We start from the raw sequence: 27,582 nt of genomic DNA on the forward strand, positions 1-27,582 counted from the left end.
CCCTCTCACAAATAAAGATTAAAAAATTTTTAAAGAAACATGCTTATAAATCAGATGATAATATAATTAGAAAGATATGTAATAAACAGATTGGTGGTATTTTTTTCTAGTGGATTTTAATGCATGTTTAAATAATGGACTTAGGGTGTTCTTAATCTGTTTAATATAACTTAATAACATAAAAGATGCATATTTCATAATTAGACATAATTTTTAATCATTTTCAGATTGTATTTCTGTATTTTGGTGCAGTTAGGTTGTTTCTAGTTTGGGACTACTGTAAATAAAATGATAATGAGCAGCTTGCTAAGTAAATTTTTCTATTTTTATGTTTTAAGTTTTCCTTAAAGTAGGTTTTTATAAGTTTAATGTTGAAGGGTATGAACTTCAAACTTGTACCAATAGATACTTCTGTTAGCAGTACATGAGAATGCCAGTTCACTATACACTTTGCCAACATTTGGTTTTATCTGTTGCCTAACAAATTAGCTAAAACATAGTTGCTTAAAGTGATAAAAATTATGTAATACTGGGGATTAAGAATTGCGGAAGAGTTTAGCTGAATGCTTCTTGTTTGAGGTCTCTTAGAAGTAAGAGATTGCAGACAAGATACCAGCCAGAATTGTTTCTGAAGGCTTGATTATACCTGTCCCAAAAGGATGCTTGATGGTACTTAGGAAATGACAACTGGCTTCCTTAGAGCAATGAACAAGGAAGAGCAAAGAGGAGACTATAATGGCTCTTATAAAACAGTCTCAGTCACTTATGCCATATTGTGTTTGTCACTCAGCAAATTACTAAGTCTAGCACATACCCAGGACTGCCACGTGATTTGCTTGAACCAGTGCACAATGAAAATGCAGAGTTCTTTGTTCAAAAATTGTTAGGAGGGCACCTAGGTGGTTTAGTCGATTTGAGCTTCCGTGTCTTGATTTTCACTCGGGTCATGATCCCAGGTTCGTAGGATTGAGCCCTACATTGGGCTCCATGCTAAGTGTGGAGCCTGCTTGGGATTCTCTTTCTCTGTCCCTTTTCCCCTCTCCCTTGCATGTACTTCTCTGTCTCTAAAATGATAAAAATTATTAGGAATTTTAAGACCGTATATAGCAGAGCATTAAACAAAGCTAAGAGCACTTACTATCTTGGGACCCTATGTGACTGCCCAGGTTGCACACCTATGAAGTCAGCCTTACACACACTTAAGGGGAAAGGGAATTAGGATCTTTATTTGAAGAAAGGGGGAAGTATTTTTATTTATTTGATTAAGAATTTATACTACTTTTAGAATGCTTAATAAGTTTTCCTTTGTTAATTACACATTGTTGTTTACCACTTTATTTGATGGGATATTAGTGTTGTTTTTATTTATTTATTTTTACAGCTTTTTAAGTAGAAATGGTTACATTTTATTTTCTGTGAATCAGTTTATTTTAAAATGAGAAGAAAAAACTCAACTTACTAAAAAATCCGTTAGTGTAAAACTTGAAGAAAGTGGATATATATTGCTTATAACTGTTTTTTCTTGATTATCCCCGTTTACTATTTTGCTTTTAGGCTTTTAAATCAGGTAAAAAATAACATTTTGTTTATTAAATTTATTAATTTTTAAAAATTTACATCGAAGTTAGTTAACACACAGTGCAATAATGTTTTCAGGAGTAGAATCTACTGATTCATCACCTACATATAACACCCAGTACTCATCCCAACAAGTCTCCTTCTTAATGCCCCTTGAACAAAATACTATTTTAAGAACAAAAACATATACATGGTAAATTCAGATAACATGCATGCACAAAATATTTGTAGGCAGTAATTTGTTATAGTTACAGTACACTTAGAATACTAATGGCAATAATGAAGTTATTGAACACTTAGCATTTGCCGAGTTACAAGTATTTATATGTATTACTTTATTTAGGCCTAGCAATAGCAGAAAACAGAATCTGTTTAAAGCAATGAGTTTATTTAATAAACATAAATTTTTTGGTGAATCTGGCTGGCTCGGTTGGTAGAGTATGAAACTTGATCTCAGGGTTGGGATTTTGAACCTCATGGGTGTGTAGAGATTACTTAAATAAATAAACTTAAAAAAAAAACCACCCTACAACATAAAACTCTTATGCACCCATGACACCCCCTCCCCCCACATAGTTAATTCTCCTCTTACCTACAATTAACATTTTCATATGAATTAGTGTTGAAGCAGCTGGTGCACACATACACACTTTAATCTTCCTTCCAACAAGTGGTAGTATAGTCAGTGGTTGTCACTTTCTTTTTTTAATGGTAAATATTGGAGGTAATGCTTAATCTGGAACTGTACCCTTTTTTATGAATGCACAAGTTTCCCTCTGAATAACTGGACTGTAATTATAACTCTTCTACTGTTAGACACTTACTTTTCAGTCTTTTGATGCTAAAAGTAAAGTTGGCAGTGAATATTTATGTAACTTCATCTTTGCCCATTGGTGGGGACATATCTAAAGGGTAAATTCATATGTGTGAATATATTGGGACATGAGAGAAATTTTTACAATTTTAATAGAGACTAAATAACTGTGAAAGAGCCTGTCTCACTTTATCCTCTTGAGTGCCAGTTTTCCCACATCATGGCTAACATAGTACTCTTCAGGAAACCTCAGTAACTTCATAGTAACTTCAGGAAAAACACTATGTTTGTCTTCATTTGTCTTCCTTTTAAGTAATGTTGACCTTAAAAGTTTAAAAGCCATTTGTATTTTTTAAGAACCACATGTTCATGTTCTTGGCCAATTTTTTTTGTGGGTGGTATTGGTATTTACCATTGTTTTTGGATAGACTGCAAATTTTTTTTCATAGTTTTTCATTTGTTTTTCAACTTCTTGGGAAGAATTTAATTTTTTTAGATAATTATATATTAGAATCAGGTGTGTACTTTTCACAAAATTAGGAAATAACACATATTTTTCTTATCAATAGGACCTGTGTAAGAGCTGTTGTTATATATGGGGGAACCCAGTTGGGGTATTCAATTCGACAAATAGTACAAGGCTGTAGTATATTATGTGCTACTCCTGGGAGACTGATGGATATCATAGGTAAAGAAAAGGTAAGCCCTCGAGGGGTAACAAAATTGTGGATTAATAATTTTTTTGTATGGGAAAGAGAAAGAATGGTCTATATAGAGATATATATTTATTAGAGTACCCTTTATATGTTAGGCCCCCATCAGAATCTTTGAATGCACTTTTACGTAATTCTTAAAATAATTCTAATGAGAGATAAAAAGTATTTCCTATTTTGTGCTGATAAAAACAATGGGTGAGATTATGTAATTTATTTAAAATCCCTCACTTAGCTCTAGTGATAGAGCTAGGGTTAGAACCTGGATCTGACTTGAATCTAGATCCTATACTCCACTACGTTGGGAGAAATGTATTAAATGCTCCCATACTTTTATATAACTTATGATGACATATTTTCTTCCTGAATAGTGTATTAGCAGTTTTCTTTCCTGTTGAAGCATGGGAGAGATGTTAACTAGGATTATTAAATTTCTAAGTCTTCAAAAAGACATTTTAGGATTATGTATTTAGCTTAGGTATTCACATACCACATTATTATATCATTAAATCAGTGCTTTAAGTTCATGTTCATGAACCTCTACTTTTTTTAAGATCTTCTCTAAAGGGGTTACTCAAAATATGGTCTTTCTGCATAAAGATACTTAGGGTATTCATATTATCCAGAGAAATCCACTTTTATTTCTCACTAAGCATCTTACATGTTTGTGCCACATTTGTTTCTTTTCCTTGAAAATGCCTGCTTTTCTGTGTAGGGATAAGTGATCATGCAAAGAAGGTGAGAGAAGTTTCTCAGTTGTTGTTGTTTTTAATTTCTGAGAGAGATAGCATGAACAGGGGAGAGTCAGAGAGAGAGGGAGACACAGAACTGAAACAGACTCCAGGCTCTGAGCTAGCTGTCAGCACAGAGTCTGATGCGGGGCTCGAACCCACGAACCGTGAGATCATCACCTGAGCTGAAGTCAGACACTTAACTGACTGAGCCACCCAGGCGCCCCTCTCAGTTGTTCTTACGTGACTATAATACGGAGAATTTATTAAGAGTTTAAAGCATTAGAAATTTACCAGTTATAAGACATTTGAATAATATGTCATGATGATAGGAAATGTTTCCTTACATTTAAGATACTGACTTTATCAGATAATTAGATGTAGATCTGTGAGATCCAATATGGTATTTAGCCACATGTGGCTATAAAAATTTTAAAAGAATATAAAATATGAAATGCTCTTCTTTAGGCATAATAGCCACAGTTGAAGTGCTTAACTGCTGTAAAAGGCTAGTAGGTAACATGTTAATGAAGATCAAGAATTGTTAATAAACATTTAAATGAACAGTACTAGTGTTATCTAAGCATAACAATTCTTATCATTTTATGCATTGATTTCTAATTTTCATCCTTAAGAATAAATCAGTAGTTGGGATTGTGGAGACATTTTAGTTTAATATATTGACTAATATGCATTTTCTGCTCTAACCCTTGAAAATATCCTTAAAGATTGGTCTCAGACAAGTCAAATACTTAGTTTTGGATGAAGCTGATCGCATGCTAGATATGGGTTTTGGACCAGAAATGAAGAGGTTACTTGCCTGCCCAGGAATGCCATCAAAGGAACAGCGTCAAACCCTTATGTTTAGTGCAACTTTTCCAGAAGAAATTCAAAGGTAAAATTTTTTTCTTCTTAAATATAATTCTTATGTACATAAATGCCTTCATGAAAGGAAAAGCAATGTGACTATATAATTTGTAAGAGTTTTTTTTTTTTTGAATTTAAGATAACATAGGTAGTTTAAGAAGTGGATGTCTTCCTAAAAACTGTATTTTCCTTTATTCCTTACCCGTATCCCTGGCTTTGCCACATTTTCTAAAATTTGTAACATTTTACTGAAATGTGTGTGTATATGTGTGTCTGTGTGATTATACAGCACCTAGATTGGATTTAGTAAGTGCTTACTAAATGAAGTTATTTTTATATTTGTTTCCTCAAACCAAAATTATAGAGCTTGCAAAAATTGGGCCTTTTGTAGAAAATTCACATATCAGCTGTTGACACATATTGAAGTATCTTACTGTATATGGTTTGGTGAATTCTGAGGTTAGGATAACACATCCCTTCTGATGATGTATCCCTTCTAGAGTTGTAACTCTTCTTCATGCTTGCGGATCCCTTGGCCATAGGGAGCCTGAAGTATCTAGATAGCGACTTCTTAGCTTGTAATTGAGTTAGACTCCTCATATTTACTCTGATAGAACTTTTCTTTCTTTTGGAACCAAGACTTCCACTCCTGCAGAATCTGTGGCTGTGGGTGGGACAGGAAACACAGTTTCATATGTGGGTCACTGAGGGCCATGGTAAGTGGGCCACTGTTGCTTGCTTGCCTGCTCTCAGACCCGATGTATCATATAAAGATTTCTGATTGAAAGTTACCATGCCCTGTCAAATGATGCACCATCTTCAGAAAGAAATACTTGCAAGCTGTTGTTCAAGTGGATGTTCCACTTTCTGTCAGGCCAGCAGCATCTCATTGTTGTCATGTGATACGACCTTTAGACATTACAGTTATGAGCATGCGCTGTCCGTTCTTTTTCTGTAAAGTGGGTCTCCTGGTCTCATATAGTCTTACATGGGATCAGATATTTCACAAATCATCAGTTAGTGATGCTGGGTACTGATTTGTTTTACCTAATAGATGATTTAAAAAGTCTTTGTGTAAGGTTAAAAAGAGCTGGGTTTTTTTGTTTTTTTTTTTTACATTTTTTAAAAAATGTTTTTTAAGTTTATTTCTGAGGAGAGATAGAGACAGCGTGAGCAGGGGAGGGTCAGAGAGAGAGGGAGACACAGAATCTGAAGACAGGCTCCAGGCTCTGAGCTAGCTGTCAGCACAGAGCCCAACGTGGGGCTCAAACCCACGAACCTGAGATCATGACCTGAGCCAAAGTCGGACACTCAACTGACTGAGCCACCTAGGCACCCCAAAAAAGTCTAAATCACGAAAAAGCACTTGATCAGTTAGGATTTTTCTTTCTTAATGGTACATAAAATAATTATTTATAATAACTGGTATTTTAAATTTGAAAAGTGGTACCTACATTTTCATTATCACCGTTGGCAGTTAGTGAATAGATAATTACCTACCTAAATAGCAGGTAATATTCTGCTTATCTGTTTTTTTATTCACCCTGAAATAAGATATTTGAATGTTGGCTAGCCAGAATGACTAATGTGTACTCTTATCAGTAATATTTGTTGAGGGCTTTTTATGAGCCATTTTTGAGTATAAGTCCTGAGTATATAGGGTAAACAATAGAGTTTCTGACCTTAAGTGCTTTACATTCTTAAGTTTCTGAAGACTGCTCACTTGCTTCACTCTCTGCTTTTAAATGTTACAACTTGCCTATTATTTTGTCCAAAGTTCAGTGTTCCTGTTCTACACATTCACTGAACTATTGCAGCATCCATTTCCCTGGCTTAAGTTTCTTTCTGTGACTGTCCCCAGTTTATTACCTGTATTTTTAATCTTTCTCCTGAGCACCAGACTTGAGTATTTAGCTTCTTCAGGAGTATTTTATTCTTAGATGAATTACCAGTAATGTTCACCATGTCCAAAATGGGAGCTATTCTTCAATGCTCTCTTTTCTACTCAGATTTCCTTACTGGGAGCGTTGTCTTTCCATGCCAAAATCCTTTGAATCATCTTGATTCCTCCCTTCTATTCTTTTAACTTTCTGCCTTTCAAAAATAGTCATTTTGGCAGTTATTCTAAAATACTTGAAATCAGTTTCTTCTGTTTCCCACCTGAACTTAAGTCTTTTTGATTTTTCTCTTTGCTCACTGTCAGTAGCTTTCCAGCCTGTCTGCCTGGATTCTAATCTCAATTTTATGTCATTAATAATTTCAAAAGAAAGTCTCCTCAGGTTTTTTTTAGACATTTATTCAAAATAAGCTCTCCTATATCTTCCCATTTCCACAGATTAATCAGATTTCAACCTGTATACATGACGTTTTCTTTGCTTTTTCTGCTACTTTATAACCTGGAATTAGATATTTCTTTTCTTTAAAATTACTTCCTATTGGCTGAGCAGGCCAAATTCCAGCCTTCCTTATTTTTTCTTGTTTCTCCTTTCTTTCTGCTTAGAATGTCTTTCCCTTATCATCACTGTTCTACATTCTTGCTTGCTGCTGCTTAGATGCAGCTTCATACTTGGAAGACTCTTGTAAATACACATCACTTCATCCATTCTCTGCCATTGGATTTGTGAAGAAACTATTTTAAACACTTGGCACATTTTTTTGAATATAGTAAATGTTCAGTAGATGTTAACTGTTAAAACTGGAATATTAAAATATATTAAATACTAAAATGTTTATTTTTAATTAAAAATGTTTTTAAATATAATTTATTGTCAAATTGACTAACATACGGTGTGTACAGTGTGCTCTTGGTTTTGGGGGTTGATTCCCATGGCTCATTGCTTACATACAACATCCAGTGGTCATCCCAACAAGTGCCCTCCTCAGTGCCCATCACCCATTTTCCCCTCTCCCCCCCACCATCAACCTTCACTTTGTTCTCTGAAGTACTAAAATGTTTTATATGTAATTATGTAATACTTAAAAATGTTAAATATTTTAAAATATAGTAATTATTTTTTATATAACTATTATCTTACTTGATGTGAGCATCTCAGTGGCAGAAACTATCATATTTATCTTTGTATTATTCCCAGTACCTTGTATCATGTATGCCTGAAACAGACACACAATGTTTTAGTGAATTAAAAAAAGTGAATTAAAAAAAGTTGGTGAAAAATAAAGAATTGTAGATGGTTTTGAGATTTGTGCTTTAGAGGGTGCTGGATTCTTGAAGAAGGGACATCAAAGAGAAGCTTTTCTTTTTCTTTTATTGTAAGAGCAGGTGAAGAGAAAGAAGCAGCAGTGATTTATTAAGATTCTGGATATGCTGGGCTTTAACTGGTTTCATGAGGCAGCTAAAAAGTAAGGGACTGCTAAATGGGACAGAGGATGATGACTAATGATAGATTTGGACCTCCTCCTTAATCCCAGAAAAAATCAACTCATTAGCAGTTCCCTTTCTCCCCTCCCTGTGTTGCTGGATGAGCTAAAGCAGGCCTTCTTAACTGTATGCTGTTTGTGAGTTATGTGCATGTCCACAGGCTGATACCCTCAACCTTTGAGGTGAGCATACACAACCTGGTGTGGCCAGACCTTTAGGCCTTTCACCTCCTGTCTCATTTTTTTGCTCAGCCATGCTGTATAAATATGCTACCATTTTTTATATATGTCATGGCATAAAAAGCACGGACCTAGGATCTGGTTTGCTGATAATTGTTCAAAGTATAGTAATTTAACAAATAATATTTTCAGAAAACAATTTTTAGCAGTAACATACCTAAAAGCTTCAGTGAAGGACAAACTTTTTGCCACTGGCTTGCATTTCAGTTTTTAACAAAAATTCCTATTTGTTGTAGTCTGATACTTTAGCATACTTTTTTTTATTGTTATATACACATTTTAAATAGTTTTGCATGGCTACCACATTGACTTGAAATTACTGTATCCATAATTTGACACAAACTTTTTCACTAATAGTTTTTTAGTGTTTTACAAAATCTTAACATTTTATACTGATCTTTGGAACTAGTACTTGGATGATGTAAGTTATCTACCTTGTTTTAGCTGTTATAATCTAATTAATGTTAAAGTAACACTTGGAGAAATTCAGTGAATATTATGAGTATTAATGGAAGAGGATAAGCTAAGGAATAATTTTTTGTCTTTGAAGGTTGGCTGGGGAGTTTTTAAAGTCGGATTATTTGTTTGTTGCTGTTGGACAAGTGGGTGGAGCATGTAGAGATGTTCAGCAGACCATTCTCCAAGTTGGCCAGTACTCAAAAAGAGAAAAACTTGTCGAAATTCTACAAAACATAGGTATCTTACGTTGATATAATTATTTTTTGTCATGATTTTGATTTTAAAAAATGGCTAATTTTTAAAAAATTACTCTAAAAATTGTTTGGTATGAGTTTTTAAATAAGTGTATTTCATTGTTTCCTCTTTAAAGCTTCCTTTATAAAAGAATTAATTTTTTAATAAAAGAATTTATGATTTAGGTTCCCCTGTAAATTATGTAGCAGTGTAATCCTTTCTTCATAAAGATTTTTTAAAAAAGGATGGATTTGAAAACTAAAAGATTTGATAAACACTATTCCAAGGAAAAATGTATATATTTTTTGTCTTAAGAGATAAGAAGGTCTACTAACATATCTTTACATTAAACTGCATTTTCTCCACCTAAGTGAGTTCTTTATTTTTATTTCATAGTTTTTGCTTCTAAAGTATTCCCATAATTGTAGATACAAAAATTTTAGAGCCGAAGGGGAATTTAAACATCTAGTTCTGTTTATTTACGATAGTGAGGAGAAATTTATCACACCCTCCCCCCAAGTAATTTTTAAAGAAAGTCATATTTCTTTGACTAAGTTAGGCTTAGTTTGTGCCTGGAAATAAAACTTTTTAATATTGCTATTTTATTTATCATTTTTTCATTACAGGAACTACTTTATTACTGAGAAAATATGGTGGGTTCTATTTTTTTCGGTCTACCATATGTAGCAAAATTTACTTTTTTCCTTTTTAAACTTTTAAACTTTAGTTTTAGCATATAGTGCAGTATTGGTTTCAGGGTAGAATTCAGTGATTAATCTCACAAGTGCCCTCTTTAGTACCCAATAATGTAATTATTTTAATTTCTTCTTTCTACATCACAGGCTAAGTGTACTTAAATGCTATTTTTTCATTCCCCCTCTCCTTCATTTTAGTAATTGTTTCAATTTGAAGGTCACTGTTGGGATGGAGGAATGAGAAGACAGGAAACCATTTCCAACAATGAGGGGGGAGGGAAAAGGAAATTGATTTAGAAAACACATTTAAAAGCTTTTATTCTTCAGTTTTCATTGAGTCTTAAAAAAAACACAAAACTTGTTAAACCAAATGCTCATCATGAGTTGGAGAAATTTTATTTGCTTTATCCAGTGTTTCATAAACATACTGTATATTGTGTATAAAATTAAAATAATAACTTCTGTATTAACTCATTTAATTCTCAAAACAGCTTTCTGAAGTAAGTTTTGTTAACCACGTTTTAATATTGAGGACGCTGAAATACAGAGAGATCAAGTAACGTGCCTGGTATTAATTGAAGTTCCATATGTGGAAGAGATGAGCAGTATGTAGTTTTGCTGAAGTTAGAACACATTTCTAATAACCATAAGATTTTTTATGTATGAATTTGTGGAATAAAGATTATTTGAGAATAATCCTAATGAGATTTTTCAGAAGTGCTGGTTTGCCTTTGAGAAATATTTGAGGTCATTGTATGAGCTCTATTGGTATACTTCCATTGGTATTACTTAAACTGTTAAATGTTCTATAGTTTACAGTTCATTGTTTTTATGATTTATTTATGTATGTATATATTTTTTAATCTGCATGGACTATCCTTTCAGTATAGCCTCAAGTTTTACATATATTTGTTCATATAATTAATCTTTTTTCTACTTTTGAAGGTAAGTCTGCTAGCCTATCCCCTGTGCCTTTAAAATGTATAGGGTATCATTATTTTACAGTAGTATAACCAACTGCCGTTTTCATAATTTAATTTGTTTAAATGTTTATTTAGAGAGAGAGAGTAAGACTTGCACTTTCAGTGCAAAGCCCTATGCAGGGCTTGATCTCATTAACCATGAGATCATGATCTGAGCCGAAATCAGGAGTCAGATGGTTAACCAACTAAACCACCTAGGCCCCCTCAGAATTTAATTTTAGTTGAACATGTATCATACATTTTATTAAGCTCATTAATTCTTAGGAGAACTAGTAAGATGTTACAGCTACTTTGAAGAATTCAAAGAACACATATGTGTAGGATATTAGGAAAGCCCAAATAAATTTACAAATAAATGTACAACTGGTCAATATCCACAAAGCAACGATCACTTAAACTTGAGGGGAAACTTGATTTGTATTTTTATTGATAAGAATCATTTGCATTGCTGTCATTTGGAATACAGGTTTAAGAGAAAAAAAAGACAGTAAAAGTCACATAACCATGAAGGGTGTGCTAGATGGTCATCTTTCTTGGTTGTCTCAAAGACTTCCACAGTTTTTCCTGACAGTCCATATCCTCTCATGATCACAACAATCTCAGAGATTATTCTTGGTCACAGAAAGGCTGGTCTCCTTATGTTTAGCTTATTTGCATAGAAGCAGCAAGACTGTTAATTAACAGTATAGGCCTCTTTGAATTTGTTTTGCAAATCTAGAGTCAAACAGTATTGATAGGAAATTAAGTCTGGGAAACTAAGTCATATTACATCTGTAATACGTAGCAGCTTAAGTGAGTTCCTATCTTCTAAAGCTCTCCCTGATTTTTCATGTAATTAATTATTGTTCCATTGCATCTGTTAGACTTTCATGATTCTGTCTGCTTTGGAACTAGTCCTGTGAATTCTGCTTGTCCAGTGATAGGGTCTAAAAGTTATTAAAACAGTGTCAACTTAGAACCTTCTACCCTAGACTATCAGTAGTTAGAAGTGCTTGATAGAGGCACAAAAATAGAAACTCTGCTAGCTTATAGTAGCTTATAGTATAGCTTTTGTGAAAGTATCAAGAGAAAACAAAAACTATACAAAGACTACTGATCATGGTTAATTTATTACTGATAATTGTTGAAAATGAAAGATTTAATGAGGGTTCATAATAAGAATAATGCTACTAGTAAGGAAATTTGGTTACTTCGGTGGCACTGCAAAATGAAGGTAATAAAGGCATTCCTAAGAAATTTTAGATGAATGTCTAAATGATGATGTCTAATGAAATGTCTCTAATGATTATAATAAACCTATTTTCCAAGAAGTATGTCATTGTTACATCTGATTCATAAAAATGGGTAAGTCTCATTTTTCATACTAAGAATATCTGGTAAAAAGATTGAGTGCAAATAGGATCTGCTTTTCTGTACTTATACGACATACCACATGTAAGTCTGTTATACATCCTGTTTGAGAACCACTAGCCTAGAAGGTGCTAGATTAAAATTAAGAAAGAAGTAAACTATTTTTTTAGGTATTTAAAAAAACATTTTAAATTTTTATTAATTTTTTTATGAATATAATTTATTGTCAAATTGGCTTACATACAATACCCTGTGCTCATCCCAGGAAGTGCCCTTGAGAGAGAGCTCACAAGCAGGGGAGAGGGGCAGAGGGGGAGAGAGAGATTTTTTTTTATGTTATTTATTTATTTCTGAGAGAGAGAGAGACAGAGAGAGTAAGTGAGTGTGAGCAGGGGCGGGTCAGAGAGAGAGAGGGAGACACAGAATCCAAAGACAGTCTCCAGGCTCTGAGTTGGCTGCCAGCACAGAGCCCGACGCGGGGCTTGAACCCATGAACCATGAGATCATGACCTGAGCCAAAGTCAGACACTTAACCAACTGAGCCACCCAGGTGCCCTAGGAGAGAGAGATTCTTAAGCAGGCTCTACACTCCCCTCAGAACCCCATGCAGGGTTCAGTCCTATGACCCTGGGATCATGACCTGAGCTGAAATCAGGAGTTTGATGCTCAACTGACTTAGCCACTCAGGCATCCCTAAATATAAACATTTTAAATTATAAATGAAATTATGACTGGCAACACTATGCTGTTGTATTAGGCACTGTACCTCTAGGCCTCTGATCAATATAGAAAAACTCTAGAGAGTTATTTCCTAGGTATTTTAGTCAATGTTTCTCCTGGAGGTAAAAACATATTATGTACAGTAAGGGCATTTACACATCTCCAGGGACTTCCCATAAGGTATCCATAAAGTCTACATCGTACCTAGATGTAGGTACAAGCTTTCAATCTAGAGAAAGCTTAATATCTGTTCGGACTTGACAACTCTTACCATGAAGCTCTTAAAAATAGTAATACATCAAACAAGCCTAATTATTTTTAGCCTCTGTTTTATTTTTTAAAATGAGAGCACAGACTTCTGTGCCTTTCCTGGGGGTATTCTGAGAAATCTCAAAGATCGTTTAGGTGGATTTTTTTTTTCTTAATTTATGGTCCCCTCTTTTTTTTTTTTTTTTTTTTTTTTTTTANTGAACATTGGGGTACATGTGCTCCTATGCCTCAGCATTTCTGTATCCCTTGGGTAAATTCCTAGCAGTGCTATTGCTGGGTCATAGGGGAGTTCTATTGTTAGTTTCCTGAGGAACCTCCACACTGTTTTCCAGAGGGGCTGTACCAGTTTACATTCCCACCAATAGTGTAGGAGGGTGCTATGGTCCACTCTTAAAAAGGTAAAATCAAGAGTTGGCAGAGGGGAGTTGAACTTTTGATTAGTGTAGGATCATTGGTGGCTGAGAAACAGTACTTGGTTATCAGTTTAATTAAGTGACAATAAAACATTTGAAAATAAATATAGAAGGTAACATGATTGTAAAGAACCATAGCTCTTTCATAAATGTGGTACTTTTGCTGCTGTTTTTTCCCTTTAAATAACCAAAAACATAGCAAAGTCAACACAGTCTCTGCTATATAAACTGATGACAAGGAAAAGAAAAAGCAACTTTTCATGTTGTAAGAACTGAAAATAGGTGTCAGTTCTTTTCTGGAGCAAACTGACACTTCAGTTTAGGACAACATGAGTCTTCCTCAGAGCTCCAAAGACCCTCTCATGGGAGATGGTAAAACAATTGCCATTATTATACTGAGAATTATTTGTTTTAATATACGTTCAAATAAGTATGTAAATTTTTTCTTGGTTTTAAATTTTAATATGGTTAATTTCATTGGTTAAACCCACATAACTGAAAGTTTCTGGAATTTTCAATAATTTTAGAATTTAAAAGTGTCAGAGCCACAGACCAAAATTTTGAGAGCTACTACATTAGGAAAAAGCTACTCTTTTTTTTCCTTCAAAACAAAATCACAGTTTCTGTTTCCATTTATATTAGTCCTCCTGTAGTCTCAGTTACTTATGCTAATTATAACTTTTAACCATAGGAACTTCTGTTTCATAGAGGAAACTGGAGTAAGGAATGGGCATTTGAGAGATGTCAGAAGCAAGACTTGTAGCTGACTACCAGAGCGCATGAACTTTTTATACTACTTTCTTACGGCACACTTTGTTGAAGTATGAAAGTACAAAATGTTAAAGTGGCAAAAATGTACATGTCCATTAACATGTCTCAAAGATACTGCATATGAAAAATAAGCAAAAGAACACAAACTTAGGTTTAGTAATTAATGTGTGAGAATCTATATTCAGATCACTAATTTACTCAGTATAATCTATTAAGTTACCCAAAACTGAAGATGTTGAAAATTATCTTCAGGATGACATTATGCAAAATATAAATACTTTTGAATAATGAATCAATTTACTGAACACAGATTTATGTTTTCATACGTTAAAGTCTTTAAAAAATTTTTTACTTTTGAGAGAGAGTGAGCAAGAGGGGTAGGGACAGAGAGAGAGGGAGACACAATCTGAGGTAGGCTTCATGCTTAAAGCTGTCAGCACAGAACCTGATGTGAGGCTGGCACCCATAAACCATGAATGAGATCATGACTTGAGCCAAAGCTGTACCTTAACCATCTAAGCCACCCAGGTGCCCCTACGTTTTTATACTTGTAAACATTATGGAGAATATTAGCTTATTTGAGTGGCTAACCTATATAGGCTAAGAAAAGCCAACTCAAATAAGGTGTTTGTATTATACTTAAAACTGATGAATCAGAGAAAATACGTGTTGTTTTTTAAACTGAAGTTATTGAATTAGTCTTGAGTTTATCATAGATTTCATTTACATGTACTTGGAGTCTTAAATGTTTCAGATTTAATTCCTATAGGAAGATTTTTTTTTTTTTCAAAAACAATACAGTTAAAGTTTTAGGAATTTGGGGTCCCTGGGTGGCTCAGTTGGTTGAGCGTCTGACTTGGGCTTAGGTCATGATCTTGCAGTTTATGAGTTCGAGTCCCATGTTGGCCTCAGTGCTGACAGCTTGGAACCTGGAGCCTGCTTCGGATTCTGTGTCTCTGTTTCTCTCTCTCTACCCCTCCTATGCTCATACTCTATCTCTCAATAATAAACAAACATTAAAAAAATTAAAATAAAGTTTTAGGGATTCAATTTTGTTACCCTCTAGGAATTTTAGGAATGTTTGCCTCTATAAATTATTTTTCTGTTTTATTTAACTCAGTAAACCAAATCAGAATTAATTTAATAGACCTTTAAGAGGCTTTAAAAGAGGTTTTAATAGACTATAATTTTTTTTGTAGTTTTGCCTCTCCCCTCTTTGACTTTTCTTCTTCTGCAACACTAATTAAATAATATTAGTTCTTCTTGATCTCTCCTCCATATTTTGTAACCTCATTTTCATATTTTCCACTTGTTCTGGGTTGCATTCTAAATAGTCTGGGTAGTTATTCAGATTTACCTTCACTTTTGCAGAAACTGATACTGGTACAGTGTGTGTGTATAGTTCTCTGCCATTTTGCTAAATGGGTGGATTTGTGTAATTACCACCAACATCAAGATACAGAGGTATTACTGCCTCACCACAAAGATATCTCTTGTGCTGTTTTTATAATTATACCCACGACTCCTACTCTAACTGCCTGTCTCTGTGTCCTCACAACCACTAATCTGTTTTCCATCTTTATAATAATATAATTTCAAAAATTTTGTGTAAATGGAATCATACATATGTGACCTTTGAAATAGGCTTTTTCCTTCTGCTTTAATACTCTTAAGATCATCAAGTTACTGTATCAGTAGTTGATTTCTTTGTATTGCTGAGGAATATTCCACGGTATGAATATACTTGTGTTTTTGGTTTTTAGCCACTCTGTTGATTTTATGCCTTTTAATATTTAAATTTATACCATTTAGATTCAGTGCAATTACTAGAAGTTAGAGCTTAACTATTCATTTTTTTAAAATGTTTGTGTCATAGAACATTTATTTTTACATGTGCCAGTAAACGTGAAGAGGTTAGGTTTGATTTTACAAGGCTCTGAAAAAGAGTTAAGTTCAGATTCATGCATAATATTTGCCTATTCTTTTTTTTTTTCTTTTTTAATTTATGTCCAAGTTACTTAGCATATAGTGCAGTAATTTCAGGAGTAGAATCCAGTGATTCATCCCCTACATATAATACCCATTGTTCATCCCAGCAAGTGTCTTCCTTAATGCTGCTTGCCCATTTAGCCCATCCCCAACCCTTCCAGCAACTCTCAGTTCTGTATATTTAAGAGTCTCTTACGGACCATTTCATTTTTATCTTCTTTTTGTTCCTTCTGTTTCTCATTTCTCTGTTGTCTTCCTTCAGCGTTTTTTAGAATTCAGTTTTGATTTTCCTATTTTTTTTTTAGTTTTTGTGTATATCGTGGCATAGCTTTCTTAGTGGTTGCTCAAGGCATTACACTGCATATACATAATTAATCACAGTGTATCAACAGTGGTGTCAGTATTATACTAGTTTGAGTGAAGTATAGATATCTTACCTCCCTTTGTGTTTTTTTTTTTATCTTCCCTTATTTCTTACTTTTTTTCATCATGGTAAGTGTATTCTTTAATCTCCATCACCTATTTCACCCCGTTCCCCACTTAATTCCCCTCTGGTAACCATCAGTCTGTTGTCTGTAGTTAAGAGTCCTTATTGATTTGTCTTAGCTTGTTTGTTTTGTTTCTTAAATTCCACATATGAGTGAGATCACACAGTAGTAGTCTTTCTCTGACTGACTTATTTAGCTTAGCATTATACTCGTTAGCTCCATCCATGTCATTGCAAATGGCAAGATTTCTTTCTTTTTTATGGATGAATAATATTCCATGGTATGTATATACCACATCTTCTTTATCCATTAGTCACTGGACAGTTGAGCTGCTTCCATAGTTTGGATATTGCAAATAATGCTGCAATAAGCATAGGGGTGCATGTATCCTTTTGAATTAACATTTTGTAGTTTTTGGGTAAACACTCTGTAGTACAATTAATAGATTGTAGAGTAATCCTACTTAATTTTTTGAGCAACCAACATACTTTTTTCGACAGTGGCTGTGCAAGTTTGCATTCCCACCAACAGTGCAAGAAGGTTCCTTTTTCTTCACATCTTTACCAATGCCTGTTGGGTTTTTTTGATTTTGACTTTAGCCATTCTGACAGGTGTGAGGCTTTTTAAAGAGGCTTTAAGAGATGTTGTAATTTACTTTTTTAGTATCCTCCACAAGGTTTTAACATAATGATTACACATAATAATAAAAAAAAGCTCTTCCTGAATCACAGACACTTAAAGAGCTTATAGCTTTAGTTCTACCTCTTCAGCCACAGTCAAGAATGACCACAGAAATACAGAGAATTACAATCTAGCTACTATTGAAGTAGTAGAATAGTATCTAGTAGAATTCTTTTTAGATTCTTAGTTGATTTTACTTAGCTTACAGTGGACTAACAAAATGGATTTTCCATCACCACTCAATAGAATAGAGAACTATAATTCATCAGAATAAGTAGTTAGAGTTTATTAGAATTCTGATGAATTATAATTCATCCATTTATAGAGATTATTGAATGGTCTGATCATAAAGTTAAATTTGCAATTAGTTCTGCCACCAGTGGTACTATGACTTTTTGTCTGAACTAGAACAAATACAAAATCAGTAGAGAGGAAAAGTTCTAGAGTAAGTCAGCAGAGTTACACTTTTATTGCCACTTGGGATTCATACTGAGAACCAGCCAAAGAGATCAGGGCTTCAGTTACTCAAGAGTGTTAAAGTTCTTGATACTATCAGGTGTATCAGTTTTGGTGTTGGGCATCTTGTTGGATGATTTTCAAAACTGTGGAAAAATAATTAAAAAATCATTAATACTATGAAAATGACCATATCTCAAAGATTTAAGTGATTTATTACTGTAGGAATCACTTACCTTTTGATTTCTCTGCTTGATTGTTAATAGCTCTGAGAGTTAATGAAACATCACCTCTAAGCCTTTTTTTTCTTGTAGATCTCCTATCTCAGTTAATGTTAGTTCTGTTTTTCCAGTTACTCAGACACAGTCTTGGGAGTCATCATTCATTTCTTTCTCTAACTGCTTATATCTTATCTGTTAGCAAAATGTTCAAAAATCAACATTTATTCAGAATCCATTAACTCCTTGGTTAAAACAAAGATCAGATCTTGTCACTTCTTTGCTCAAAACTTAGTGACTTACCTTCTCAAAATGAAGTTTTTCCAATGGGCTTCAAGACTCTATGTGATACGGCTGCCATTACTTCTCTGTCTTCATGTTCTACTCTCTCTTGCTCACCCTACTCCAGCTAGACTGTTCATTAGTGTTCCTCACATGTGCCAGGCACGTTTCTGCCTCATGGCCTTTGTACTTGCCATTCCCCCTACCTAAAATGTAGGGCTCACATGGGGGCCATGTGTGTCTGTTTTAGCACATAACACCCATGCCTCAGAGCCTTTCCTTTATATTTGTCCTTCCTGTTCCTTGATGTTCTTACCCAAATATCTCAGTAGTTCACTATATTATTTTATTCTTATTTCTACTTAGATGTCATCTAATTAGAAAGGGTACATGTAAAGTAGCCCTCTTGTGACTCTCTCTATCCTTGTGGGGTTCTTTTTTTCCCGTTGTAGGGCTCATTGATTGCATAATATTTGTTTATTATTTGCCTCTCCACAATGAGAGCCAGGGCTTTGTTTTATTTGCAGTATTTCCTTTTTTTTTTTTTAATGATTTTTTATTTATTTCTGAGAGAGAGATGGAGACAGTGTGAGCAGGGGAGGGTCAGAGAGAGAGGGAGACACAAAATCTGAAGATAAGCTCCAGGCTCTGAGGTAGCTGTCAGCACAGAGCCCAACATGGGGCTTGAACCCACGAAATGTGAGATCATGACCTGAGCCGAAGTTGGACACTTAACTGACTGAGCCACCCAGGTGCCACAATTTGCAGTATTTTCAACACCTGAAATAGTGACTGGCATCTCTTAGGCCCTAAATATTTGTTGAATAAATGAAGCCAACTGATAGGGAAAAGAGGTAGAGGAATTATGAACAGTAATACAGTCTTCTTTCCAGTAAGATTATAAATCACCACCTCTCCTCTCCAATATAGGGAGATTCCTTGTGTGAAAAAAATTTCCGGCTCATTCATGAAGTTCTACTGATTAAAATCTTTAAGCTAATTGATAAATATTTTTGACTCATAAATCCTAGGATAAAGTTACTTAGTTTTTTTTGATAAATAATACTTGGGGAATAAAAGGGTTGGAATTAAGAGAAAATGTTGAAACAGAATATTGCAGGATTTGTCATCCCTGGGTTGGATGCCTTATATGTTGGGCAGTCAAGGCAGAATTAGAGGGGAATAAAGGTCCCGAGATGAATTTGTAACTGCTAAGAGTTGGCAGGTAGATTTATTTATCTTGCCCTAAGTCTCTACTTTTTGGTGTTGGCCTTTGAGGGCAAAAGGCAAGCTAATTTTTTAGTCCCCAAAGTGGAAAACAGTTCTGAGTCTTTATCTTTGACATTCATCCATTCAGGAAATATTTGAGCTTCTTTTACCTACCAGGCCTGGTCTTGGTCTTGGGAATACAGTGGTGGGTGAGACTATTTCCTCCTAAAACCTCCTTGCCTTTTTCTCCTTTTCCCAGTTTTATAGTTTCACTGTTTATCACTGTTTTATTTATTGTCTTGTAGGTGATGAAAGAACTCTGGTTTTTGTTGAGACTAAGAAAAAGGCAGATTTTATTGCTACTTTTCTTTGTCAAGAAAAAATATCAACAACAAGTATTCATGGGTGAGTAGGTTAATATGATTTCATAGTAGGGAGTTGACATTTGTATTTGTTATTTGCTAAGAAACAACACGGCATGTAACTGATATGATACAATCGTAGGATTAGGATTCAGAATTCTCAGGATCTAAACTGTTAGTCATTTTAAGTTTTTATAAGAACTGAGTGGTGGGGATGGGTGAGGTAAAGGTCTGTCTTAGATTCCATATTATGAAGAGTTCTCAAGAGAGGTCACTTTAAGCCTCTCTGGTTCTGATACCTAAGTTTTTCATTTGCTAATTCCAGTCTTTCTCTTGCTTGAAAAATTTTTTGAAGTGCATAAAAATGTCAGATGAGCACAACTTCATTGGCACTTTACTCATGGATCTAAAATACTAATGAATATACAAAATTCTGAGATTATACTAAAAAAACAATTTTTTGAGAAAACATTCTAATCAAATTGTTGTATATGATTTGTCAAGACTAGTAAGAGATTAATAGGTGAGATTTAATGTTTCTCATCCTTCTAAAAAATTTTTTTAAGTTTATTTTTTGAGAGTGAGAGTGCAGGAGTTGGGAAAGGACAGAGAGGAAGGAGGACAGAGTATCCAAAGCAAGCTCCACACTGACAGCAGGGAGCCCATTGTGGGGCTCAAACTCAAGAAATGTAGGATCATGACCTGAGCCGAAGTCAGGTGCTTAACTGACTGAGGAACTCAGGCACCCTGATGTTTGTCATACCTGTTTGTGTTGTAGCACTCTGTACTACCATTGTTACCTTACTTCATGTGCAAATGGGGATAATTGTTCCACTCTCAAAGTATTATTGTGAGAATTAAATAAAATGATGTCTTGAAAAGAATTAGTACAATATCTGGTATGTAAAATGTAGATAGTAATTTTAATTGCTGCCATTTTTACTGTTAATGAAAATATGTTGAAGTTTAATGGTTCATTGTAATAATTTTTTAAAATGTTTATTAATTTTTGAGAGAGAGCACGTGTGAGCAGGAAAGGACCAGATAAAGACGGAGAGAAAGAATCCCAAGTAGGCTCCATACTATCAGTGTAGCGCCCGATTTGGGGCTCAACCTCACGAACCATGAGATCATGGCCTGAGCAGAAATCCAGAGTCAGACATTTAACTGACTCAGGCACCAGGTGCCCCCACTATATAATTTTCTTAAGAGTTGTGGTAACACATGCTTTCTTTGATTTCTAGTGACCGTGAACAGAGAGAGAGAGAGCAAGCTCTTGGAGATTTTCGCTGTGGAAAGTGCCCAGTTCTTGTTGCTACTTCGGTAGCTGCCAGGGGGCTGGATATTGAAAATGTTCAACATGTTATCAATTTGGATCTTCCTTCGACCATTGATGAATATGTTCATCGAATTGGACGTACTGGTCGTTGTGGAAATACTGGCAGAGCTATTTCGTTTTTTGATCCTGAATCAGATAACCATTTGGCACAGCCTTTAGTGAAAGTACTGTCAGATGTAAGTTTTAAATGTTTAAAACTTAATGGATGTTATTCTATCATTGAAAGAAGACATTTTATATTTATGTATATTGAGGGAAAGTAAGCTGTTTGAATCTTTGAGACCAGATGCATATTGAATGTGAAGTTAATAATTTCTTTTTTAAAGGCTCAACAGGATGTTCCTGCATGGTTGGAAGAAATTGCCTTTAGTACATATGCTCCTGGCTTCAGTGGTAGTGGAAGAGGAAATGTATTTGCATCAGTTGATACTAGAAAGGTTAGTTGAGGGGAAAAATTTAGAACTTAGCTTCCAATTACTCTTTGTGAATGTTGTAACTAATATTGTGACGTAACCATAACATTCAATAATTATATAAGCCATTTTTTATACCTAAAAGTTTACTGTTTCTTAAAGTTTTACATATGTATATATTTTTGGTCTTAAAAGTGAGGAATTACCTTTAAATGTACGCTCAAACATCCCTCCTTTCTCAAATTTGCTGGCATTTAAAATTCTCCTTTGGATTCTTTTGAACTTTCTGTAAGAATGCTTTGTTTTTAGACTTCTTACAGTATTATGAAGGAAGACAAAATGCTAGAGATCTTGTGAGTTGCATGTTCCTTTTTGATATGCTGGTTATGCAGCACCACTTTTAAATAGAAACAATGAATGCACTAATGATTAAATATTTATGCTTATTAATTGCCAAAACTACTGGTTAAAGGAAGATTTTTCTTGAAATATTTTTTGTAATTTTGACTGCCCAGGTTGATAGGGGCCTTTTATCGAATGGAGTAAATTTAGTGAGAATCCAGTCTTTATCTCTTTGGGGAAAACATGGTGGGAAGCTTGAGTACCTTCTCTGAGTCTGGGAAATGTAACTTTAGAGTTGCCATAAAATTAAATCTTTCTTTCTTTCTTTCTTTTTAAAGAATTACCAGGGCAAGAGTACTTTGAACACAGCAGGGTTTTCTTCTTCACAAGCTCCCAGTCCAGTAGACGATGAGTCATGGGATTAAAGCTAAAACATCCTTCAAGTTTGTGGTACAGTTTTGATGCAGAGAAGAAAATAGTTTTAATTTTTGAATTTAACAGAAGTGCAAAATCTGACACTCTAGTATCTTCTGTCCTTCTGTTCTTATTCCCACCCTTTAAAAAAAATTCTTGCTGACTACTTATGTGAAATTCTAAAAATTAACAACTTTGCAGTTACTGATATAAATGGTGTTAACTGGAAAGATTAAAGCATTCTGAATGTCTTACTTATTTCTAGTGTATTCTTTAGGGGTTTTAGACATGCTTCATGTCTAGATGCCTAGTCTTAGTGTGGTGTTTATTGATCCGAAAACAAGCAGTAGAATCTATCACAAACTTTTGTTTAGAAACTGTCTCCTTTTTTACTTAAAAAGGAGCCTTTAAAGCAATAGTGTGTCACTGAAACGTGGTAACATGATTTTCATGTAACAGTGAAAGACATAAGCCTTTTAAGGTGATTTTGACTTTAAATCACCAGATATGTGATGAAAATGATTAAATGCAATGTAGGCTCTGTATACAGTGACATAACAAAAATTTGTTTTTATTCTCTACAGACTTTGCTTGAAAATAAAGGATGAAACACTTTTCCCCCTTAGTTTTCTAACAGCATTTAAAATTTTTCTTTGTTGCATATCATAGTTCTCCTGTATTTTGAAATTTTGAGCCTTGCAGAACCAATGAAGTGAACAAGGTGTTATGTAAATTAAATATTAATTTGTAATATACATTCATACACAAATGTAATAGTGAAAATCATTATTTGAACTCAAACTATATCAACAAGAAACAATGCTGTTCACTTTTGCAACAATTAATTTTTTGATATTTTAAGATTAATGAGGGAAAGAATCCTTTTTTCATTGACCAATATATGTCTTAAATTTAGTATGTCTAGAATGTAAGTAATTCTCTATAAATCATTAAACAAATGAACATTAAGACCTGAAATAAATAAGAATTAGGGAGACAAAAAATTACCTTTACGAATGTTTGTTACCGTTAACTTAAAAAATCCAAAGCAGGGGTGCCTGGGTGGCTCAGTCAGTTAAGCATCCAACTTTAGCTTATGTCATGATCTCACGGTTCGTGGGTTCAAGCCCTGCGTCGGGCTCTGTGCTGACAGCTAGCTCGGAGCCTGGAGCCTATTTCAGAGTCTGTATCTCCCTCTCTCTCTGACCCTCCCCTGCTCATGCTGTCTCTTTCTCTCTCTCAAAAATAAATAAAACAGTAAAAAATTTTAAAAATCCAAAGCAGTATGTCCCTAACGTATATCTTGTTACATGAATTTGGTTTATGATAGAGGTATCACACATGAAAAGAGAAGGTCTATTCAACAGATGTTTTTAGGACTAGTTAGATACCAACCCCATGCCATATTCAGTATCAGTTCCATGTGCATTGTTAAGAATTAAAACTACAAAAAAATATAGTTAAGTATGAAACTTTTGAATTGGGGTTGAGAGTTGACTTTAAACTCAAAGGTTGGAAATCCTAAAGGATTCGTGCACAAAAGGATTAGTTGCTTATATAGAGAGTAAACAACAGAGAAAAGTATGACTACAATGATTACAGTGACTACAATGGATTATCTGTGAATAGTTCATTATATGTGGATATGTAGGAATACCATTAGAGGAATGCACAAAGAACAGACAGAAAACTCAAAAAAGGGAAGTTCAAGAAATGAAAATATGGGAATTATTTAACTTGGGTTTTGTAATCTCATTTCTGGGACAGGTTAAATGAACGAGAAAGTGTTTGTGTTACTATTTGTAGTACCTGTGGGTCTTAGTTTTCTCCTCCAGTTTGTTTTGTTTACAAGGGACATTTACAGACCATTTTTGCCCCCCATAGTTTGAAAGAGCTTTTGGCCTAATTGCTTTAAACATATTTCTGAATTTGCATTATTTGTCAAATTTCCATAATAGCATTACTGAAGCAGTGTAAATAGGGAGAGAAAATTGTACCTAGTTCCAGTAACATTATAAACCCACTGTTCATGTCCCCATGTTCAATTATTTTCTGCATTTCTAGGTATACATTTGAATGATTTATTTAAAATATATCAAAGTAAACTGGTATAGGTATGATTAGAAAATAAAATCCTATAGAACAGTTTATAATAGGAAGCAATATTCTGCCTCTTCCTTTCCAGATTGCTATTCCACATCCCATGTTTAATGGCCTTTCACCATTTCTGAGAGTTGGTATCATGTTTTATTTTTATCTCAGCAAGTTGAGATTTCTCTTGGCTTTCTGTCTGGTAGGTAAAGATTAACTTACCTCAGTCTCACTTCTTGGGTAACTTTAATATAGTTAAAAGGATATTTTGTGAGATGATGGTAAACTCACCCTTTCTCTTCTCTCTGTTATGGCTTTTACACTGTATCATCTTAAACTGTACATTAACATTTCCAGAGTTAACACTTCTGCTCTATTTTATAACTGTAAAGTCTCTCTTTTTACATTTATAGGTTGGTTCCAAAATTGGAAATCAGTAGGCAGGGCTTACATAAATAAAAACTTAAAAAATAGGGAAAAGCAGAGGAAAATATTATTTGCTGAATGGACCAATTAGCACAGTTTGATTTCCTTTTTTTTTTTTTTAACTTATTTTTCCAATTTTATGATCTCTGTGTTTCCAGGGAGAATTCTAAATGTCATGGTCAAATGAAAACCAAAACCATTCCACATACCAATTTGCTTTAAACTTACATCGTACTCTCTTTGAGCACTTTTGCCCTTTGGTTTTCTGTTTTACTTTTCTGGGAAAAAGAACATGCTCTTCATCATATCATTACCTTTCTTGGGTTACTGTATTGATCCCAAAAGATACTGATTTTTTTTTTTAACGTTTTGAATGGGCTTTTTAATTCTGGTTAGTAGTTGATGTGTCCAGCAGATCATTCTTTTCTGGCCCTGAAAGTGTTTTGTACATTTTCTTTGATAATTTTTCCTAAGTTTTCTTTCTTGTGTTGATCTTCTTCTATCTTTCATGCGTTTTTTTGTCTTATGGCTTGTTATATTCAGGTAGAATTTTTACTATTTTTTAACTCTGATTCTTTTAAGCAATTTATTATTCCAATAGCCATCTTATTTTCCTCTGTTTTTTTTTTTTTATTTTTAAAGTTTTTATTTATTTAATCTCTACACCCAGCCTGGGGCTCAAACCCAAACCCTGAAATCAAAGAGTTGCAATGTTCTTCCAACTGAGCCAGCCAGGCACCCCTCTTTTGTTTTTTTTAAAATACTGCTTAATAGTGAATTTTCTGCCTCGCTTAGGAATTGAACCTCACTATCCTATTTTATTACATTCAGCATTTGTTGTTCTGCTGCTTGGCATCAGAAATCTTAAGCCTTCAGTAAGTTGTATAACTAATGAATGCTGGCTTTACCGAGATACATCAATGTCTACCTTCCCCCGCAGGCCCTACAGTCTACGTGCTTTCTGCCTCTCAAAAAATGTTTTTAATATTTTATTTATGTTAGAGAGCCTGCAAACGAGCGCGCACAAGTGGGGGAGGGGCAGAATGAGAGAGGGACACAGAATTTGAAGCAAGCTCCAGGCTTTGAGCTGTCAGCACAGAGCCTGATGCTGGGCTCAAACTCACAAGCCTTGAGATCATGACCTCAACCAAAGTTGGATGCCTAGCCAACTGAGCCACCCCCCAGGGGCCCCCCCCCCTCCATCTCTTTAACTCTACAATCACAGCCTGCTCTCCAGAGACACCATCGGTTGAGATGTGAATAATAAAGCTTTTTTTCCCTAGAGGCTTCTGCGTTTTTAATGAGCCAAAGGTTCTGGCCTAAATCCAAGTAGGAAGGTCAAAATGTGGAATATGAAGCATAATGGAAAAGTTTGGGAGTATTGGTAATGTAGTAGCAAATAAAGGTGAGGAGTGGTCCTGATTACACTTAGGGTAAACTTACCTAATTCATCTGTTCCTGCGTTCTTGGAGTGGAGTAGTTACGGTTTTTCTGATTTACCTTTTTCACCACTGATAACTTTTCTGTATAGAGCAGCCTTCTCACCCTGCCCATAACTTTACACTTACCCAGTACGTATGGTTAATGGCTTTATTGATCGATCCTCTAATTTGGGAGAAGGCAGCTTTTCATTTTGTTTGTTTTGTGTGCTCCTCAAAGATTTTTAAATGTGTTCAATATAGGGTACCTATCTAGTCGTTAAGTTCTGAGTGGTTGGCAGAGCTTTTGCTTATTATCCACCTGATGCCCCTCTCCCCCACTTCCTCCCCCCGCCTCCCCGTCGTTTCCGCCCCTATCGCACCCTTTACCTAACTGCGTTCCTAGTACATCTTTTGTAAAAATTAGCCCAGTATGGAATCGTATTGTGTCCCAAGGCCCTGGCGGTGAGGAAAGGCGCTCTCAGCATCCAGCCAGGAGAGAGCCGAGCCTGGCCGCTCTGGCGGCTGTGGCCACTATGAAGCTGCCGGTGCTGGGAAGCAGGTTCGCTTGCATCCGGGCTCTTGGAGGCGGCTCCCAGGCACGGCCCCAACCTGTGGTTCTTCGCTCTCCTGGACCTGGCAGAGCTCGTTCCGAGACCCGGAAATGACAGCTAGTGAGGGCGTGGGGCGGTGGGAGCCTTCGGGGTGGAGCTGGAGGTTGGCCTGAAGAGACCCAGGGGGCTGAACCTCAGCGGAAGGGTGGGTGCCTGGGCAATGGGTGCACTGGAGGTGGGATGGCACTGTAGGCTGTGCTTGGACTCTCCTTTACCGTTCCTAAACTTTCTGGACCACATATACAGAGCCCACTTGTACATTCAATCTCAGGGGTCTTATCAGCCTCTCTAAAATCCATTTATAGACCCACCCAAAGGGCTCAGAACAGCAGATTAAGACTCCTACTCTAGAGTAGTGCCAATGAGGAATTCATGTCAAGAGAGGACAGTACAGACGCTGAAATAGAAGTGAGCAAATGAGGTGGACTCAAGTTTGGGGGCTGGAGATCCAGGTAAATTCCTTAATCCTTTAAATGATTTATTGTTTTGATGTAATTTAGGGGGATAATTGTCAAATCATCAAAGTGTAGGGTATTGGAATTTACTTTTCTTTGGGAGATTTTGAGTGAGAATTCCTCAAAGGCTTTTTTTTTTTTTTTTTTTTTTTTTTTTTTTTTTTTTCTT

General features: G+C 35.0%; 1 protein-coding gene across 10 annotated transcripts in view; it reads left to right on the plus strand.

Moving 5' to 3' along the window:
- Positions 1 to 22,663, plus strand: part of DDX4 (DEAD-box helicase 4) — a 72,606-nt gene extending 49,943 nt beyond the window's left edge. For all 10 annotated transcript variants that reach the window (XM_077773006.1, XM_077773011.1, XM_077773009.1 and 7 more), the window contains 7 exons: positions 2,962 to 3,091; positions 4,565 to 4,731; positions 8,872 to 9,017; positions 19,845 to 19,944; positions 21,146 to 21,416; positions 21,567 to 21,677; positions 22,334 to 22,663. In XM_077773006.1, the coding sequence (XP_077629132.1) occupies positions 2,962 to 3,091; positions 4,565 to 4,731; positions 8,872 to 9,017; positions 19,845 to 19,944; positions 21,146 to 21,416; positions 21,567 to 21,677; positions 22,334 to 22,420 (1,012 nt within the window). In that variant the 3' untranslated portion in view covers positions 22,421 to 22,663. The remainder of the gene's footprint in view (positions 1 to 2,961; positions 3,092 to 4,564; positions 4,732 to 8,871; positions 9,018 to 19,844; positions 19,945 to 21,145; positions 21,417 to 21,566; positions 21,678 to 22,333) is intronic.
- The last annotated feature ends 4,919 nt before the right edge of the window (positions 22,664 to 27,582 follow it).

The sequence above is a fragment of the Crocuta crocuta genome, unplaced genomic scaffold (assembly GCF_008692635.1).
Source record: "Crocuta crocuta isolate KB4526 unplaced genomic scaffold, BGI_CrCroc_1.0 scaffold107, whole genome shotgun sequence".
NCBI classification, from domain to species: Eukaryota; Metazoa; Chordata; class Mammalia; order Carnivora; family Hyaenidae; genus Crocuta; species Crocuta crocuta.